Below are 20,251 nucleotides of genomic sequence, written 5' to 3'. Positions count from 1 at the left end.
GAGTTGTATATAAGGGATGACTCTATAGAAGATGAAGGTAGAATAAGAATACTTTTCAAGTTATATATAGCATCATGTATTGTTTATTATACAAAATGGGGGAGAGGGTAGACAGTATAAAGAAGATAAAATGTGAATATTTTATTATTCTAGATTGTAACTTTCAAATTGAAATGTTATGTTTGACAAAGTTGAAATGAAAATTTTATATAGATGTAGGTTAAGAAAAAAAAACATGGAGAAATATACAGATGCTATGAAATAATTTGTAGTTCCCTGGAGGGTCAGAAGAGAAATTTACAGAATCATGGAGCACAATGTGTCATGTAGCTTCTCCAGACAACACATAGCATCTGTTCAGTGGATAAAGCAAAGGGCAAGGAGTAAGGGCCCATTTCTGTTTCTGTCATTTGATTGCTCTGGGACCAGAGGAACATAGTGTCATCTTTTTGCACTCGAATCACCCCAGATGTTAAAAAAAAGACAATGTGTTTCCCAGAGGTATTTTGTGCATCAGTTTTGACATTTCTAAAGCACTTGCAGAATTTTAAAATTAAGGCTCCCACAAAGGCAGGGGATGCTATTCTCTCTCTCCATAATTTACAGATTTTTAATGAAGACTTGAGCTGGCCAGCCACCAGTCAGATGACTATTGGAATATTCTTGTTTGCTTTACATCTCTGCTCATCTCCAAACCCATCATGTTCATTTCTAAGCAATGTTCTTTTTATACACTTTTTCTTTGCATTTAATTCAAATAAAAAAGCAGCTATAGGCAGATTCATTATTTAAATCGCAGTCTCTACACTCTCATTTGGAAATCGAGGCATCCAGATATGTCAGGCTGCAGTTGGGTAAAAAGTTGAATACGTTCCGTGCAACAATCCAGGGGCCCAGCCATCAAGCATGAATTACATGAAGTTCATTTTTCTTTGCATCCTCTACAAGATTTCCTCCACTAGCTTTGAGTGAAATGCTAATTTTATATTTTACTCATATAATTATTTATTCTTTAGAAAAATATAACATAAATGAGGAACTTGAGGATTAAATTTATAGGTAAAAGTATACTTACCTCTGTCTTAGAGTTTGGTGAACATTATGGAAAATAATACTTTTTCTATATACTCTAATTATATGTGAACCTCCACACCAAATCCCCAAATAAAGATAAACACAGAAGAGTCCACACCTTATAAAAAAATCATTCTCTTCTATTAGCTTAATGCCTGACTTTCAAGAAATTCGATAAGTTCATATTATTTAATGTAATCTATTATATAACCTTCTTGGGAATCGACCTCAGTAAATAAAATGTTGATTTTAATTTAATAAAATCATTAATTCCCATTAATTCATTTACATTGAATTACAAGAATATTTTGCATATGTATATATACACACACATACATGTACACACACACACACATATATGCACATATATACATATCCACACAGGCACATATACGAATAAACATTCATACACACACTATATTTTTTTTCTTAGTTTGAAGAGTGATGTAAAAATCAGAGGTTCTGGAATATAAAAAACAGAGAAGAAGGAAGCATTATCTGCAAACACTTGGCTGCATTTTACACTCTGACTCCCACACGAGGCATGTACTCTTCATGGATATTAGCATATTAGCAAAATCTTACTGGGGAAACAAATGGATTTTTAAAACAAGCCAGCTTTACCAGTTCTCTCCTCCAAAACAACTCCTACAAATACTGTACCTTCCGGAGGGGTTTGAGCTTGGTCTCCATTATGAAGTCATACTTGCAGAGCTCACAGCAGCGCGTGTCTGAGCTCTTGATCCACTGATGGAGGCAGGACTGGTGGACAAAGCGCAGGGTGCCCGTGCAGCGGCAGGGTGTGATGAGGGGGCTCTCTTCATCCCCTTCGCAGTGACAGATCCTGGGGAAGGACACAGCGGCCAGGGTGAGATCTCCCACCAATGGGTTTCCTCCCTCGTTCATCCCAGGCTATATTAGGAACTGCACCCTAAGCTTTAGAAGGCATGGCTGTTTCATTCCAACTTGATGCTAGAACTGCATCTATGACCGATATTAATTTTATTTCATTTGCACAGTCATTGGTCGACTCTTAAGTCATGTTAGGAGGCATTAACACTGCTACGCTTCTACACTAAAGCCAATTTTAACAGTACAACTATTGAGCTGTGTCCCAGCTTAATCTGTTTAACAGGTCAGTGTCTATGGCATATGCTTTCATACATAAAAGTTCTAAATTCGAAGTCTTCTAAGGAATGTTGTAATCTGATAATTTCATTCTTTTATTTTGATGATAGATTTACAGGGGCATGGTATATCATTTAGACATAGGGTATCCTACCAATGAGGAAGAATTCTGAAAAATGTAACATATTACCAAAGAATAAAGTGGATATATAATGTCCCACCTAGGAAATCTATATATATAAAAGCCTAAGCAATCGTTCAACTGTTCAACCGTTAGACCGTTCGATCATTTGATCAGTAGCTATGACACACACTGACCACCAGGAGGCAGACGCGCAAAGCACAGGCATGGAAACATGGAACAGACAGATGAATCTCAGAGAGAAGGGGGGAGAGGGGAGGGTGGGAGGATATTAACCAAACATCTTACATGCATACTAGAGGCCTAGTGCACGGATTCATGCATCAGTGGGGTCCCTCGGCCTGGCCTGCAGGGCCAAAACCAGCAATTAGACATCCCCTGAGGGATCCCAGATTGCGAGAGGGCACAGGCCAGGCTGAGGGACCCCACCGGTACACGAATCCATGCACTGGGCCTCTAGTATTATAAATATTTCCCTAGAAAGATGCACACAAATTTGGTCACAATGAATGGCCTAAACTGTCATAACCATCATTGTTTAAAAGTTACAAAAATTACTGGTTGCATAAAGTTCAAGTAGAGTAAATCCTATTGTTTCAAAATGTTAATTACTACATCTTCCAAGGAATTCAGAGTTCAACTAGTTTACTGAATTACCATGAATTTTAGAGCCATAGATTCACAGTGTATTGCCGTAGACCAATTCCAGCATGTCATAATTTTAAGAGTTTCAAACTTGGGGACTCAACAGGGTTGAGTCACACATATAGTCATCTGTTGGGAATGGCTAAAGGCATTTCCCCAAACCTGAATAGGAAACTGATTGTGGCTGCCAGACAGTTAAAGGGCATCTTAATCTACATGTTATTGCCTCCTACTGGCCAAACACCTGAACAGCCGTAGGCTATTCCCCCATTCTGACAATGGACTCTGTACCCTTTGAAACCTTACCCATTGAAGTGTATTATCTCCACCTTGCCTTAGGACAAATTGTGTTAATAAAAGCAAGGGTCCTAGACAAGGAGGGAGTCTTCAGTTCCTTTAGCTGAAGGTCCTCTGACCCCCAATGCCTTTCAAAATTATATCTCATCTCCGGACTCTTTATTAGTCTCTGGATTTCTATGTCATCTGTGCACAGCCTTTTCCAGATTCCTGAACCCTTCTTGGTGCTGGGACATGAACACCGGCAGTGTATGAAATAATTATTCTTATCTTCAAGTTTTAAGACGTAATTAGTTAACCTGAATGTGGTGAATTTAAGTCCTAGTCCTTCAATAAATTCTTATGATTTAACTAGAGGCCTGATGCATGCAATTCGTGCATTCGGGGAGCCCCTCAGTCCCGGGGAGTCCCTCAGCCTGGCCTGCACAGTCCAGATCCCTCGCTCCTTACTGCCCAGCGGCCTGCAGTGGAGGCGGGAGAGGCTCCTGCCACCGCTGCTGAGCTCTCCAGCCTTGAGCCTGGCTTCTGGCTGAGCAGAGCTCCCCCTGTGGGAGCACACTGACCACCAAGGGGCAGCTCCTGTGTTGAGCATCTGCCCCCTGGTGGTCAGTGCGTGTCAGCCACGGGTCTTTCTTTCATTCAGTTGATTTGCATATTAGGGTTTTATTATATAGGATCAGCTGTTAAAGTTGATAATACCATTAATTAGAAATATTTGCTTGAAATCTGTTCAGAAGCAGGAATGGAGCATTGAAAATATATCTGTATAGTTACTTTTAGAGTTCAGTGGCAGTGGTGCCCTGGAAGAATGTTTAAATTGCAGCTACTGCTCTTTCCTTTACAGTCTGTGTGCTCTGTTCTCCAGAAGCAGGAGTTTTAAAGAGTGGAGTTTTAAAATACACTTCTATCTACCTCAGCTGCCTCCCCAGGGGAAATGAAATGGCTGCACAGCTTGTTACTGCAGCAAGATACAGGAATTGAAACCCAGCCCTTCCCCAACCTCAAAATAAAGAAGTAGGACACAGGGCAGCGGTACTTGAATCTCCGTTTCTTAAGCAAAAATAAAGTGAGCAAAAGCAAACACTGACTTCTAAAGTCCTAGGGGTGGGAGCGGTGGGATGAGAGCGTAGTCCACCTCCTCCTGGACCGAGTTAGGAAGGAACAGTGTTGGTTGTGGCAGCACGAACAAATGGCTGATGTGGTGGGGACAAACTGAACATTATCTGAGAACCAATTTTTAATCTAAAAGCCTGAAATACCTCCTCTTTCCAGAGGTGTCGGTTGTAGGGATCAAGGCTTAGTCTACACTGTATCACACCCATTGCCAACTGAGTGTTGGCTGCACCATCAGGCTCAGTAGAAGACTGCTGAGCAAAGGAACTGTTCCGTCAACACTGACTTATTATAAAAGCAACCAGTGAAAGCAAATCGGGTTTCTGTAGCACTTCATTTTGTTGTAATACTTATCCCTGGAGCCTTTGAAACTTAATGAATTATAGGGCAAGAGAGGTTGGTATTTCTTAAGTCCTCGAAACTCTTCTCTCCCTGCTGTTACACAAAGATACTCCCTAAGGTCAGGGGTCAGCAAACTATGGCCTAGTTCTTCCTGCTGCATGTCCTTGTAAGTAAAGTTCTATTGAAACACACCCATGCACATTGTTTATGTAGAGCTGTGTTTGCACTATACCTGCGGAATTGAGAGTTGCTGCAGGGACCATATGGTTGCAAAGACTAACGTATTTACTATCCATCCCTTTACAGAACATGTCTGCTTACTCCCACCTTAAACATGGTGTTTATGAGTTAAAGACAATGCATGAGTATCATGAACAATAATAAAAATCCGGCTTACGAAAAATTACCTCAACTTCTGCAAGGAACAGAAGTTGAAGTAAAGGTTACATAGAGAAGCACACAATAAAAGTGAAAGTCCCTCCTGATCTGGCATTGGAGCCTGCTGAACCATAAACAGTCTGCAGGGATAGGGAGCACAGTTTCTCATTTGAAAAATAAAAACTAGCAGTTAATGCCATCTGATAATTCATCACTAAAAATCAATTGTGTAAAAGGAATACGGCTCAGCCATAAGGAAAGATGAAACACTGCCATTTGTGACAACATGGATGGACCTTGAGAATATTATGCTAAGCAAAATAAATCAGACAGAAAAAAGGCAAGGACCATATGCTTTCACTCATACGTGGGATATAAAACTGAAAACAACGAATGAACAAATAAGAAAAAAACTCATAGACACAGACAACAGCATGGTGGTTAGCAGGGAGAGTGAGGTGGGGAGGGTAGTAAATAGTAAAGGGGATCAAATATATGGGAATGGAAGAAGATTTGACTTTGGGTGGTGGAATCACAGTGCAATATACAGATGATGTATCACAGAATTGTACACTTAAAACTTATATAATTTTATTAAGCAATGTCACCCCAGTAAATTTAATTTTAAAATGTCAAAAAGAAAATACGAATGTGTGAAATGCTGCACAGCTGTCAAGATGATTCTGAGGCTCTGATTTTTTATTGACATGAAAACTGTAATTTATTCATAAGCAGATTTAAACAATGACCTTGATGGTTACTGAGTTCAAACTGATCTGAACCGTTTACTGATTGTATAGTCCAACTTGTTGTATCTTATAGACTCCTTTAAAAAAATTTTTTGCTGAAACTGTTACCTGAAGTACCACCAGCATTTTTTCCCATAAAATTAAGATTATTTCCCACAGGAAAAATCAAGAGCTTAATTCATTTCCATTCCCATTTCACAAATTTTATTTTTACATTATTTTAACATTTTGAACTTTTCCCAAATTATCCAAATGATGTTGGATCCCAGGAGACTTTTTAAAACCATGTTGAGATTGTTCTAAATGAATTTAAGAGCTAATTATAAACTTCAGATATCTACTAGAAATAAAAAAATGTGATAATGCCATTACAGAAAGAATTAAACAAATCTTAAATTGATATACTTCATACAAACTACAATTGCTAAATTATAAATGAAAATATAAACATGCTTTTTCCAACAGAATAACTGTGCGCACAAAATGATTTCAACAATGAAATTGCATTGTAAAACATTCATAATTTTGAAGCATGTATTTTATTAATTTTTTACAGAGAGGAAGGGAGAGAGATAGAGAGTCAGAAACATCGATGAGAGAGAAACATCAATCAGCCACCTCCTGCACATCCCCCACCAGGGATGTGCCCGCAACCCAGGTACATGCCCTTGACCGGAATCGAACCTGGGACCTTTCAGTCCACAGGCCGACGCTCTATCCACTGAGCCAAACTGGTTTTGGCAAAACATTCATAATTTTGATGCATGTTTACCTTATGGGAAATTATAGTTTATGATTTGAGTGATTCTGTAAAATCATTGGTGATCTTCATTGGTGTCATTTTTTGGCATTTTAGCATATGAACTGGCTGCTTAGAATTTAATCAGCATATGTTGAGACTTTCACATTTTATAACGTGAATAAACTTCTACTTCTATATTATTTCTAGCTTTCTGTGAAGAGCAGACTACAAAATACCATTTCTGAAATTAAATTTTGAAAATTGTGTGTGTGCGTGTGTGTGTGTGCACTTCAAAAGTCCCTTAATGTTAAGTTTTAAGAAAAGTAGGCTTTTTTTTTTTTGTGGGGGAGAGGGGAGGGATCTTATGTATCTCAAAATGACCTCCACTGCTCCCCACCCCTTCTCTTACCAAGGCTTCTTGGTTCTGGTAGAATAATTTTTTTCTGCATAAGTTTTAAAAAATAAATCATCAGTGAAAAAAATATTCATGAAGGCCATAGTGATTATGTAACTTTGGGAATTTTCCCCCCATTCATTCCTTTGTCATTGCATTCACTCACATTTTCTTGGTTCTCGCTATATGCAAAGGAAATTCAGATCATAGCATCAGCATGTAGAGTAAATTGAGAGGGAGAGAAAAGAATTTGCAGGCAGGGACCCCACTTGGGCAACTATTACCATCATCTCAGTATTAAGAATCTGGAACACCATGGTGACATTGGGGAGGAGATGGGACACTTGGCCTGCAGAGCGTGCAGAGGTCCCCAGGACCTTGCTGGGTTTCCGTGACTGGCTGTGGCAGCCTGCACATTTGTAATATGGGCCTCCTGACGGCAGTCACCATCTGTAATCTGCAGACGGCATCTCACGTGCAGGCCTGTCAACTCCCTCTCCCCATGTTCCGTGCCACATTTCCGTTTCTCTTTTGGCAAATCTTTCTGGTATATCCCCTCACATCCTTACCTACATTTTTCTCCATACTTCTCTCTAACTAACTAATCTTTAAGCACAGTAATTATGGATACTGCCATGTTTGTAATGGTTTCATTTGGATATTTTTCTTTGTTCAGAACTAATCATCCTACTTTAGAGTTTGGCATTCATTATTTGAATTCACTTTACTAAGCCAAAAGAATGACTAGAAGACATGTTGGTCAGAGCCATATTGAAAGGTATTAAGCTTTGGGTGAGAAATTAGTGCTCAAGTAAATGGGTGAGGAGGTATAATCTCTCTCTCTTTTTGAGAAATACAGCAGAGCAATGAAAGGGGAGCAGACTAGAGAAAGTTTTAGTTTTAGTTTAATTTTCTTTTCACAGGTTTCTTGTTCATAAAGCAGAACTGAAGGTGCCAAAGAGAGGGTTTCCTAAAAAAAAGGCACATAGACAAGAGAATGCTCCACTGTTAAATGAAGGTTTTTGAGAAGTTGAGAAAGTATGAGGCAAGGAAGTATGGTAGAGGATTATCTTTGCAGGGAAGCAGACAGTTTCCTGTGAGCAAGAGGTAGAGAAAAAATGACAGTGAAAATCAAAGGTGATGGAGGCAGAGGAAATCACAGTAGCTGGTGCTGGGAGGCCTGAATATCTTCCGTGATACAGGACACGACATATAGGATACACAGATGGCAGGAAGGCATAAGGTTAAGGTCTTATAGAGGCTGTAAATAATTAGAAAGTGCCACTTGGAGAATGTAATGGGAAATTAGCCAAGCATGAATATTAGAACTGTGGAGCAGCCACGGGGTGCCTGGTGGGATGAGACAGCACGGATTTATAGTAGACGCTATTAACAGTACATTGTGACTTGGCGGTGTTCAGCAGTCAGACAGCAATCCTACAGGTAGTAGCGCAATCTCACATCCTGAGATCACGGTCAGAAAAGGGAAGGACAAACGAGTGAAGCATTGTGGTGCATCAGAGATTATGGCATGAAAACCATTGGCCATGGGGTCTAGACTCTCACTGAGCAGGAAGGTGAGTGAAGCCATTGCACGGTTAATGTATTATGAGAAAAGAATGGGTTTGAGAGACTATAAATCACAATGTTGGTGGAGAACTGATTTTGAAAGTGGGAGGAAATGAGACAAAAACTGTTTATATGTAGAGTATTTGTGTTTCTCATAGTTGACTTCATATCCCTTTGATTGCATTTTTTCTCATTGTCATAGGAAAAATAATATGGAATAGTTTGGTGCTTGAGACTCACAAGAAGCAAATCAAATTCTGACTCACATCCTCGCTATTTGTTCCAGGAAACTAGAGAAGTTCTCAGTTTACTCATGTGTAAAGTGAGGTTAAAAATACATCTTAGGGAGTCATGAGGATTAAATCACAAAGTATAATATATGGCACATCATAGGCAATCATTTGTTAATTTTATTATGGCTAATTTGTCAATTTTATCACAGGATTAATACTACTGAGACTACTACTACTAATTTGGTTTATCTATGTCATTGCTTTCAGTTCTTTGGAACTCATAGTTTTGAGAAGATAGTTTGTAAGTTGCTTAGAGCGAATGCTTGTGAAACCAAGGTCATGAATTCTGACTCTGCACAGCTGCGTTATTTACTGACACATCTGAATCCCCAGGTCAGTCAAGTCAAAGACATGTCTCAAATAAAACTAGGCCAGGGAGTACATTTAGACTGTGTTAGGCTAAGTTGGGATTAAATTTAGCTTTGCTCTTCTATACGTTGGATGGCCTCAGAGAAGTTTTTTAAACAGTAGGTTTTATTTATTTGTAAAATCTTACATGGCTATCATGAGGCTCAAATAAAATAGGATATATGAGAAAATACTGCAAAGTATAAATGTCATGCCACATTAAGGCCTTATTGTCAATCTATAAATAATCAATAACACCAACAGAAATTGCTGCTAGGTAACAGATGCAATACATCACACACTTTTTATAAAAGCAACTCAATTTTTCATGTCTGCATTTTAGCTTACAGACTGTACATTTTTCATTATAAAGAACTGAGATGTAAGAAAGGGAAACATTTTCTCCATCTACTTTATTTCTTCTATCACTTTTCTGCTAAACTACCAACACTCTCCTTACAGCCAAGTTTAAGGAACTTTTCTAAGATCTTTATCTTTCCTATATCTTTTTGCATGGTTGACTAACCTGTCCTTTAAATTTATCTCTTTTTGACTCATGTGACATTGCTCTTATATTGCTAACCTTGAATTTAAGAAAAGTGGAATCAGAAGGGCATATAAGATGATTGTAAGGCCCGGCTGGCATGACTCAGTGGTTGAACACCAACTTGTGGACCAGGAGGTCACAGTTCAATTCCTGGTCAGAGCACATGCCTGGGTTGTGGGCTCAATCCCCAGTAGGGGGCATGCAGAAGGCAGCCAATCAATGATTCTCTCTCATCCTTGATGTTTCTATCTCTCTCTTCCTGTCCCTTCCTCTCTGAGATCAATAAAAAATATTACAAAAAAAGATGATTGTAGGTTTTGGAATAGTGAATACTTACGGAGGACAGATAAAAAAAATGTTAGGATTCTGGAGCCTGAGAAGGTGAGAAATGATAGGGGAGATATGATAGGTGAGCTTTGATGGTGAGAGATGATAAGGGAATAATATGGAATTCAACATATGTAAATTCATGGCTCAGACTTTTCTACAATAATTAAAAATTGTAGGTCAAAGGGGCGACCTTCTAAAGTATGAGTGTAGTTATTTGGGGACAAATAAAAAGAAATACTAAGTCACATTTAACATCTGAGGGGAGAAAAGGGGAGGGAAGCGAAAATTACATGACAGCTTTCTTTGGACGTGTGAAAGGCAACTGGTCTTGTTCTGTTCTACAACAGCATCCAATGAGTAACAGTCAAAGGCACAAACAGAGCTTTCAAAAGATGTTAGAAGCTGCCTGAGGAGAGTGTAAATTTCCCATCATTGAAAGTACTCAAGCACAATATGCCTGACATAGTGTTAAAGCAATGATTTTCAACCTGTGTGCCACAAGAATTTTTAAAACATGCAATATCTGACTATTTGGTCAGGGGCACTGACCTTTTTCCCCCCTTATATTTCAAATAAAAAAATGACAACAGCCAACACAACAATAGCCATCTGGTGTGAATCAATCAAAATTATATCTATTTTTTGTCAGATCAGCAAAAAACATATTTTTGGTGTGCCGCAGAATTTTAGTAATTAGCTCATGTGTGCCATGAAATAAAAAAAGTTGAAAATCACTGTGTTAAAGGAACACAACCTCATATCCCGTTTCCATCGTTGCAATCTGCTATTCTCCCTTTCCCACAGACTGATTTCTACACCACCACCACCATTTCTTTATCAGCATTTCCTCTCTGCTTATTCTGGAAATTTTGTACTTGGCCTTTTTTTCCTTCTATACTGACTATCCTTTTGTAGGAAGGCAATCTAGGCCCACAACTTCAAGCATTGCTCCTGGATTTGTGATTTTAAAACATCCATCTCCAAAAACAACCTCTGCCCCTCTAATAGCAAAAAACTCCAGCCAGTTTTCTAACTTCAATAACAGGGTATTCCAAAGGGACACTTACTATTTCCTATATCTCATCTTCTCCAAAATAGCTTTTCATCTCAAAGATGCCATTCAATACATATCCCATTCTCTTGGTTTGCCTTTATCTTTGAACCTTCCATGTACTTCAAATTGCATATTGAAATTGTCATTAATGTGGCAATATTTTTCTCCCTCAGTGTTTTCCATATCTTCCTCATTTTCATCCTCACTGTCACCTCTCTAGTAGTTTTGAATGGTCAATTATCAATTACTTTTGACACAAACTATCTTTAAGGTTTTGCTCCTTCCAAATCATTTTTAAAACATACAGTTATTCTTAATATATGGCCACTCTTTAAGAACTCTATCATCAATCAAATCAAATCACCTGATTTTTATATGACCTTCCATAATCCAAATTTACCTTGACCATACTATTGTCGTTATTTCCCACTAATCCCTAACATACAGGCTTAGTAGCATCTTACAATATTTACCAGATCATAAGCTATAACGTTTGCCACAAATAAATTACCACTGTGCCAAGATCTTGCTTCCTCTGAGCCTAGAGGGCAGCGTGAAGGTCTTGGGTGTGTTGTCCATTAATCCCGGTGAACTCACAAATGTTGTCATGTTCTGTTTGTGTCCTGATATGACGAATGTTGGGAAACGCTGGTGTGGTTGTTACAAGTACAATAAGCATTAGAATCATAGTTCTTCATATGTATGTTGTTAAGTTACTTGTCTTGTATTTTCAAGTTTCTCATCAATAAAATAAGAAAGTAGCAGCATCTACTTCATAGGACTATTTATAAGGATTAAGTTAATTGTCAATAAAGGATAAGTAGTATTTTTTAAAGGTAATGCTCAGATGGTTATTTTGCCAGCCTACTGCATTCTGGTGATGTGTGCCTCTGAGAATTTTCTCAAATATAATCTCATATTCTTGATACCCTACCTCTCTTGATAACACCGCATCTAAGTTGAAGCTATCCTAAGACTCACAGCATTAATGCAACAGCCTCTAAATCTTCTTCCCCTACAATGCTCCCTTCATTTCTTGAGGTTTCATTGCTCTTAAATTGTGTTCCATACAGTTCTTTTCCTTGTTGTTTGTTAATGTTTAATCTATCTAAGTTCTTCTATTATGAGCTGAATAAATTCCTATTTATTAATTTTTTTCTTTGCATGGAAAGAACAGCATGATATTGAGAGTAATTTATATGATAAGAATGTTAAAAAGTCAGGGTAAAGATGGCAAATTACTAGACCATAAAGGGCCTGGGAATGGTATAGCTTAAGGTATTACTTGAACATAGTTTAAGGTATTACAGAGCACAAACCAAAAGAGAGAGCTTAGTGAGATGATTTAGCAATTCTCAGAAATTGTTACCAACTACCAGCGTTTTGTTTATGTTTCGGGAAAATTCACTTATAATGAAAGTGAGAAATGCATGATCCTTGCACATACCCTTTACTCTTTCATTAACATTTGAGGAACCAAACTGTGGTATACCAATTTTATACCCTCTCAGAGCATCAGAGGAAGTCAAGCAAACTGATCTGATAAAGAAAGGAGAAGTAACTCTTATTTAATAAGTAGAGAAGAAGATGGACAGCATTTAATAATAGTATTCTTACTAACAGCTGTTTCCAGCAACTCTGATTGACATGGAGTCAGCATACATTTTTGGATTTCAAAATACAAACAACCTTAAATCAGATTTTCTTTAGAGAAATGAAGCTAAGCATTATAAGCTACCATTCAGCCTGAGATTAAAAATATCTTGTAAACTCTAATTAAAAATATAATTATGATATAAGGATAAAATATTCTATAGACAGCTAATACAATTTTTATAATCATAAGATTGGCCATTCTGAATCTACAGTCTTCTTAAGATCTACAGATGAGTGACAGCTTTTCACACACAAGTGATTTTTAGTGTTTACTTTTCTCAAAGGAGTATTTTCAACTAAAAAAACAAGAACCCTGCTACAGAGAATGACTTCCTGAGTTTAATTTCATGCCCTAATTTGTCACCACTGACTTGGTCAACACTTCACACCATCTGCACAGGCTGGAGGGAATGAGCAACACCAAAGACGATGGCATAGCAGTGTCCCTGGCTCCGAGCTTGATCCTGGAGCTGATCCAAAGTCACAACTAACCAGCTGCGTTTTCTTCCCACTAGAGATCACACTGATGAAAAACGTGGAGAAGAAAATGATCACCTTGCTGTGCCAGTAATGAAAGCAGAGGAGGCCAAGTCTTATTTGTATTCAAAGGTTATTGTGGTTGTGTGAGCAGCAATGGATTGGGAACATTCTATTTAAATTGCTCTGCTTGAGGCCCTCATCACCTCTGGTTATGATTCAATTTTATTGATAACAGGAGTTTAAATCCTGATTGGGGTCAAGGATTCTCACAAGGCCTCCTGTACTATCATCTAGCCTAGTGATCCAGTCTCATAGGGGGCTAGGCCCTCCTTGGGGACTTTCTGAAGGCTCCATGAGTTCATGGAGTACATTAGATGTTTCCCCCCTGTATGATGGCATGTGTCACCCCTCGAGTCCCAGCCACAAGTGCCCAATAACAGAATAGATCTTTCTCACTAGTCTTAGGGTCAGCTCAAAGTGTCCAAATCCTCCAAGTCAGGAGAGATAAAAATGTGGAATGTTCCCTTTGAGATAATCCCTATAAAATGATTTTCTCTACATTCTCACACATCAAAAACATTCATTTTATATGTAAGCTTTGAGATCTTTTGGGGTTTGTTTGTAAGATTGACAAAATTAAACTAGAGATATTTCTATGCAAGTAATTTTAAAGTTGATAGGCTCAATTTTTATTACCTGCATACATTGAGATGGAAAGAAAAAACAAAAGTACAGATAATACACACTCATTTGCTTTCTGTGTAGGTATAAATAAATATATTTGGTCAGATACAGAATAGGGCTTTGGTACATACATAATAATAGCCCTATCAGAAAAATATCATGATAACTCTTTAGTCTTCTTCTCTCCATGCGGCAGAGACTCTTTATTCAAATTGTTTTTGTGATAGCTCTTTGTGATTGCTAAGTGTTTGAATCCTCATAACCTCATTCTCAACCAAGACTTCCTTCTGTTTTTTGTTCATTCATTAATCTTATCTGGCTGAGCATTACATCAAAGGAAGTCTCAAGTCCCATGGATAATTGACAAAGTAATTTATTTACAGACAACCAAGAATGCATTGAATGAATTAGAAATATACTTCTGCATACAAATTTTCCTATATAGGCAAGTAAGTCTCTCAGCAAAATATCGATGTTTTACAGTAGTTCCAGTACTTTTAAAAATATATTTTTATTGATTTCAGAGAGAAAGGGAGAGGAAGAGAGAGATAGAAACATCAATGATGAGAGAGAATAATTGACTGCCTCCTGCACAGTCCCCACTGGTGATTGAGCCCACAACCCAGGCATGTGTCCTGACCAGGAATTGAACTGTGACCTCCTGATTCATAGGTTGATGCTCAACAAATGAGCCATGGTGGCTGGGCAGTTCCAGAGCTCTGAATGAAGAATGGTCGGTCTTAATTCATTTACTCACTTATTTATCCATGTGTTCATTTATTTATTTGATCACTCTCTCAAGAAATAATTTGTTGCATATTTACTATGTGCAAGATCAGACAGGGTGCTGTGATAAATAAAAAGATAAATAAGTCTCAGGCTTTGTGCCCTTCATGGAGCTTATACTTGCATAGTTTATACATTGGACAATTGCACAATTAGCTAGAATCCAAGTTACAATGTGATGTATGTCATATCAAGTGCTGTTATATGAAATGGAGATAAAGGTAAAGTACATATTGGGGGTAGGGAGTGGTTAAGCCTAATGGAAGATGTAGTATGTGAAATAAAATTGGATCCTGGATGGAATTTTGGCAAATGGAGATGGAAGCTGGGAGAGGACTCCAGACATAGAAGATATTTTGCAGTGAATGCTAGAAGTAGAATTGACCAGGTAATCTGGTCAAGTATGTGGCCAAGTATGAAAGGAACTGAAAAGTTAGGGTGGGATGGCATGCTGAAGAATAAAGTAAGATTTGGAGAGCCTAAAATACATTTTCTTCATCCAGTGTCAACATGAAAACACACACACACACACACACACACACACACACACACAAAAAAAAGCTTTAACTCTATTCAATTGTAACAGCAACTCACTAAATAATTTGGTGGGAATGTAGACTGTTGCACCAATATGAAAAACAGTACGGAATTTCCTAAAAAATTAAAAAATCAAACTGCCTTTTGAACCAGTGATACCATTCCTAGGAATATAGTCTAAGAATCCCGAAACACCAATCAGAAAGAGTATATGTTCATGGCAGCACTATTTACAATAGTTAAGATCTGGAAACAGCCCAAGTGCCCATCAATAGATGAGTGGATAAAAAAGCTTTGGTACATTTACACAGTGGAATACTATGCAGCTATAAAAAAGGATATCTTACCCTTTGAGACAGCATGGAGGGACCTGGAGAGTATTATACTAGTGAAATAAGCCAGTCAGAGAAAGACAAGTATCACATGATCTCACTTATATGTGGAATCTAATGAATAAAATAAACTGATGGAAAAAAAACACAGTCCAGAGGCATGGAAGCATGTAATAGATGGACAGCTCTCAGAGGAAAAGGGGGTGGAGGCGGCAGGGGGGAATAACAAAAGAACTTCTATGCTTATATGCATAATCCATGGACACAGACAATAGTGTGGTGAAGGCCTAGGGTGGGGTGGGAACTGGAAGGGAGCAATGGGGAGGAAATGGGGGACATCTGTAATTCAACAATAAAGATAAAAAATAAAAAAAACAAATTAATAAAAAAGAAGTTGAGCCATGCCAGCAGGCTGAACCAGGAGGTCACAGTTTGATTCCGTCAGGGCACATGCCCACGTTGTGGGTTCGATCCCCAGTGTGGGGCGTGCAGGAGGCAGCCAATCAGTGATTCTCTCTCATCACTGATGTTTCTATCTTTCTCTTCATCTCCCTTCTTCTCTGAAGTCAATAAAAATATAGTTTAAAAAGTAAAATACAATCAGCTTGCCTATGTCTCCCCCCAAAAATAATCTAGCTGTTACTTCAGATATTACAAAGAAAAAGAGAATATTATAAAAGTTACAGTCAACAATAATAAAAGCAAGAACTAGTGTAATAGTTGTGAAAATAGAAAAGAGAACAAGAGACTATGAAGTAAAGTTGGTAAAGCTCAGGCATCAATTTGGGAAAAGGAAAGGGGATGAACTATGGGAGAATGGAAGTAAAGGACAGATTACACTGACTTTAGGGTTTTAATTAAAGCTCCTCAGGACAGATGCTCAAGATTAATCTACTTATAGGGCATCCGAGCATTTGTTCGTCACCACAGGTACCATTTGGAAACCATGATGTTCATAATTTAACTTTTACCTTAGTCACACTGTATGGAGACAGTCATTTTGAAAAGTAGAAGGAAGTAATTCTGTACTATCTTGAATTTAAAATATTTCAGTGAATAATTATATTTGAAAAATATTTTTTCCTAAAAGTGGTAGAATTACCAATAACAATTATTGCAAGGAATAATTATATTTAAAATATATTTTATAACTAGCAATAGAATTACAAATATGTAAATTAATAATGTAGTTACTTACTTCCTCCTTCTAATTCATATTTTCCTAGTGTGTAAGTAAATCCAGAATGACTTTTATACCATTTGTTTTTTCCAATCATTTGTTTCTTGATCATCAGACACAAAGTACAATTTTGTGGAACTAAATTAAAATGCCTTATAAAAATAAAATTATATTTTATTAAGAATCCTGAGAAAACAGAATTTCCATTTAGACAAAAACCTTTAAGATTGCTTTTTTTCTGACAGGTTTCATTCTTCAAAAGCTATGTGTAGAACTTTACATCTTATGATTAAGAAACATAAATAATAACATTGTATTATCCTATTAAACTTATATACATAAAAATGATTCAAAGGAAATATGTCAAAATCTGGGTAATTAAGTTTAAAATAGGAGTTTCCTCTATTTTAAATTTTCTTTACAATAACCACAACTAAAAATAGAGAGATTGAAGGATATTTTTCCAGCTCCACTTCCCTTTATTTTCTCTTATTCTCTAGTAGATTAACCAAGTTATAAATATTAGAGAGACTTATATCTGAACAAGTGGAAAGTGCCTTGTCTGTTATCAGGCCATGCGCATTGCTTTCCTGCGCTTTTCCTGTCCAGCTTCAGTGTCACCCTTTTAATATTTTGGTTACACAGTAACCAAAGGATTTCCATGTAATAATCAAGTGTACTTTAACAGAAATATAAATTTAAGGTGTTAATCCTATTTGCAAGTCTCCATTCTATACCCCAAATACCTATCAATTGGAAAGACAGAAAAGTAAGAAGAATACTTTGTCCCATGCCTTCCCTCTATACACATATACCAATGTTGGGAATAACTTGTATTATCTGAATTTAAGTATGTAAACTTGCTATTTCATGTTGGGTATGGTCTTCATCTATGGTCTATGCAAGTATGGGTATTCTGACATTCCATGTAGGTGTATGAGGTTCTGCTTCAGTTTCTTAGAAGCTAAAACCTATTTACCCTGTTACATGCTAGCTGCAAGGGGTGTCTTCAACTGCATCATTAGTATTTAACCTGGCTGGATTTGTGGGTATGTCTAAATTTTCTCCATTATCATCACTGTCCACTGAGTCTTTCTCTAGCCTTCATTTGTATCTTTGAATTTTCATCATCTTTTGACCTTTCTCCTTCTTGGACAAAATTTTCCACTATGAAATAATCTAAATGATAAATTGATATAATTTTTCTTCCACATCCAATATGAATGTACTTAAATAATCATGTATGCCAGGTGCAATATTACATATAGCTCTTCCCTGATATCTTTGCCTTTCTGTTATGTCTCTAAAGCAGCTGTCTTGTTTGAAAATAGAAACACTGAAAAAATTTAAAATGTGAAACTTCAATATAGAGTTTAATGAAAGGTAAAGTAGACTTTTTATTTTCATGCACAAACTCCAAAAGTGAAAAGTGCAAGTGCTAAAGTGCAAACCTCAAGTATGGTGGAGTGTGTATGTATAAATGTATATGTAATACATACACATGCACATACATGTGTGTATTACAAGCTGTTGAGTTGGCTCCAATTCCTGACATTGCTATGAACCAGTGATGTCCTTAATATCCTGTCCTCAACAGCCCTGCTCTGCTCCTATAGACAACTCATGCCTATAGCTTCTTTTATGGAGTCAATCCATCTCATATTTGGCCTTCTATTTTCTCTGTTTACAGAGTAAGGCAAAAGGAGATTTATAGTTGTTCATATGGAGAATAATACAATAATTAATGAATAATAATACAAGAATAAACTTGGTTTCATGTACTCAAAACTGTAAACCTTCCCTGTTTATACATATATATGTCTGAGTGTGTATATGTGTATATATAGTCGTCCTTTGGTATCTGTGGGAGATTGGTTCCAGAATCCGTGACAGATACCAAAATCTATGGGTGCTCAAGTCCACTATATAAAATGGTATAGATTTGCATATAACTTACACAATCCTCTTCTATATTTTAAACTATATCTACATTACTTATAATACTAATACAATGTGAATGTGATGTACATAGTTGTTATACTGTATTTAGGGAATAATGACAAGAAAAAAAATGGTACATGTTCAGTACAGACACAACCATGATAGGCCTAACTACATAGCACATGCCAGCAACAATGTAACTACTTCCCCCAAATATGTTTGACTCATGGTTGGTTGAATCCTCAGATGTGGAACCCATGGATATGGAGGGCCAACTGTAGGAACATATAGACACATAGATATGTATGTATATGTGTCTATACCTATAATACATCAAAACATTTTTAAAAAGGAAATAGAAAATCATCAAATACCAACAAACATCATGTCACTTATTTGCTTGATGTTTGGCTGTCCCTCATGCACAGACTTACATTAGGCCCTTTCCCTTGTACTCTAAAGCACCTCTTTTTACCCTCCTGCAGCATGAACACACGCTCTTACACTGCCTGTCTTCTTATCTGTAGTCTCTACTTCAGTGGTTCTCAAACTTTAGTGTGCATCAGACTCACATAGATGGCCAGTTACTACCTAGATGGCTGAACCCCACTCGGAGAGTTTCTGATTCCATAGGTCTAGGTTGGGGCCCAATAATACGTGTTCAACAAGTTCCCAGGTTAATTGTGATGCTACTGGTGCAGGGACTGTACTTTGAGAGCCATGGATTTAGTTTTGGGCATGTGTTTTTAAACTGTAGTGTCAAAAACTTGCACACAGATGAGAAATTTGAGGTTTAATCCAAGGTGGAAGCTGTTAAAAGCAACTATATCTTTTATCTACCAATAGAGTTGTCAAGTTTGAGAATCAATGTCCCAAACGACCTCAGAAATTGTTGCTCACCCCCAGGCTCCATTCTAGTGTGTCCAGTTGATAGAAGTGCTGCCTAGTGGAGCTCCTACCCAAGTATAGTTCTTGCAATATATTATCATACTGGCTTCATTTGCTTCGCTTGACATTGGGCTAAAAATCAGTGACTCTCAGCCCTGGGTGCTCATTCAAATAATCTCTGGACCCATGGTGAGACATGACTTCTGAGGGATATGAAAGGGGTCTTGACAGCAACTGTGTTTTTTTTTTTTTTTAACTTCTCAGGTGAGTCTACCCTGAAGCCCAGATTGAGAAGCACTGGGTGCGGTGAGCTCTCTGATCCTTGCTAGTGTATCTGGTAGAAATCCGAGGCTTTGGAATGCTGACTGCAACCAGGACTCCTCTGATGCATGGACATTTTGACAGTGTGTATGACTTCCATTTCATTCTAGCTATTTTTCTGTCTTTATTCTTCTTTTATTTTTATTTTTCATTGCTACTATCTTGCAGCGTGGCAAAACATTTTCATTTGGTTGTGAGCATCTTAGATCAAAGAGTGTGAAATAAAGATGTCAGAGTTGGTTAAGGCGAGGCTCAGAAGGGCCAAAATAAAAACAAAGTCCTGCAAGTGAGGCAGAAAGCA

General features: G+C 37.5%; 1 protein-coding gene across 1 annotated transcript in view; it reads right to left on the bottom strand.

Annotated features, from left to right (window-relative positions):
* MARCH1 (membrane associated ring-CH-type finger 1) overlaps positions 1-20,251 on the bottom strand; it is a 399,528-nt gene that overhangs the window by 39,124 nt on the left and 340,153 nt on the right. The window contains exon 5 of the mRNA XM_006081832.3: positions 1,738-1,918. Coding sequence (XP_006081894.1) covers positions 1,738-1,918 — 181 coding nt within the window. The remainder of the gene's footprint in view (positions 1-1,737; positions 1,919-20,251) is intronic.

The sequence above is a fragment of the Myotis lucifugus genome, unplaced genomic scaffold (genome assembly GCF_000147115.1).
Source record: "Myotis lucifugus unplaced genomic scaffold, Myoluc2.0 scaffold_1, whole genome shotgun sequence".
Classification (NCBI taxonomy): domain Eukaryota; kingdom Metazoa; phylum Chordata; class Mammalia; order Chiroptera; family Vespertilionidae; genus Myotis; species Myotis lucifugus.
The sequence above is the reverse complement of the archived record's forward strand: the minus strand, read 5'-3'. Positions and strand labels throughout refer to the sequence as shown.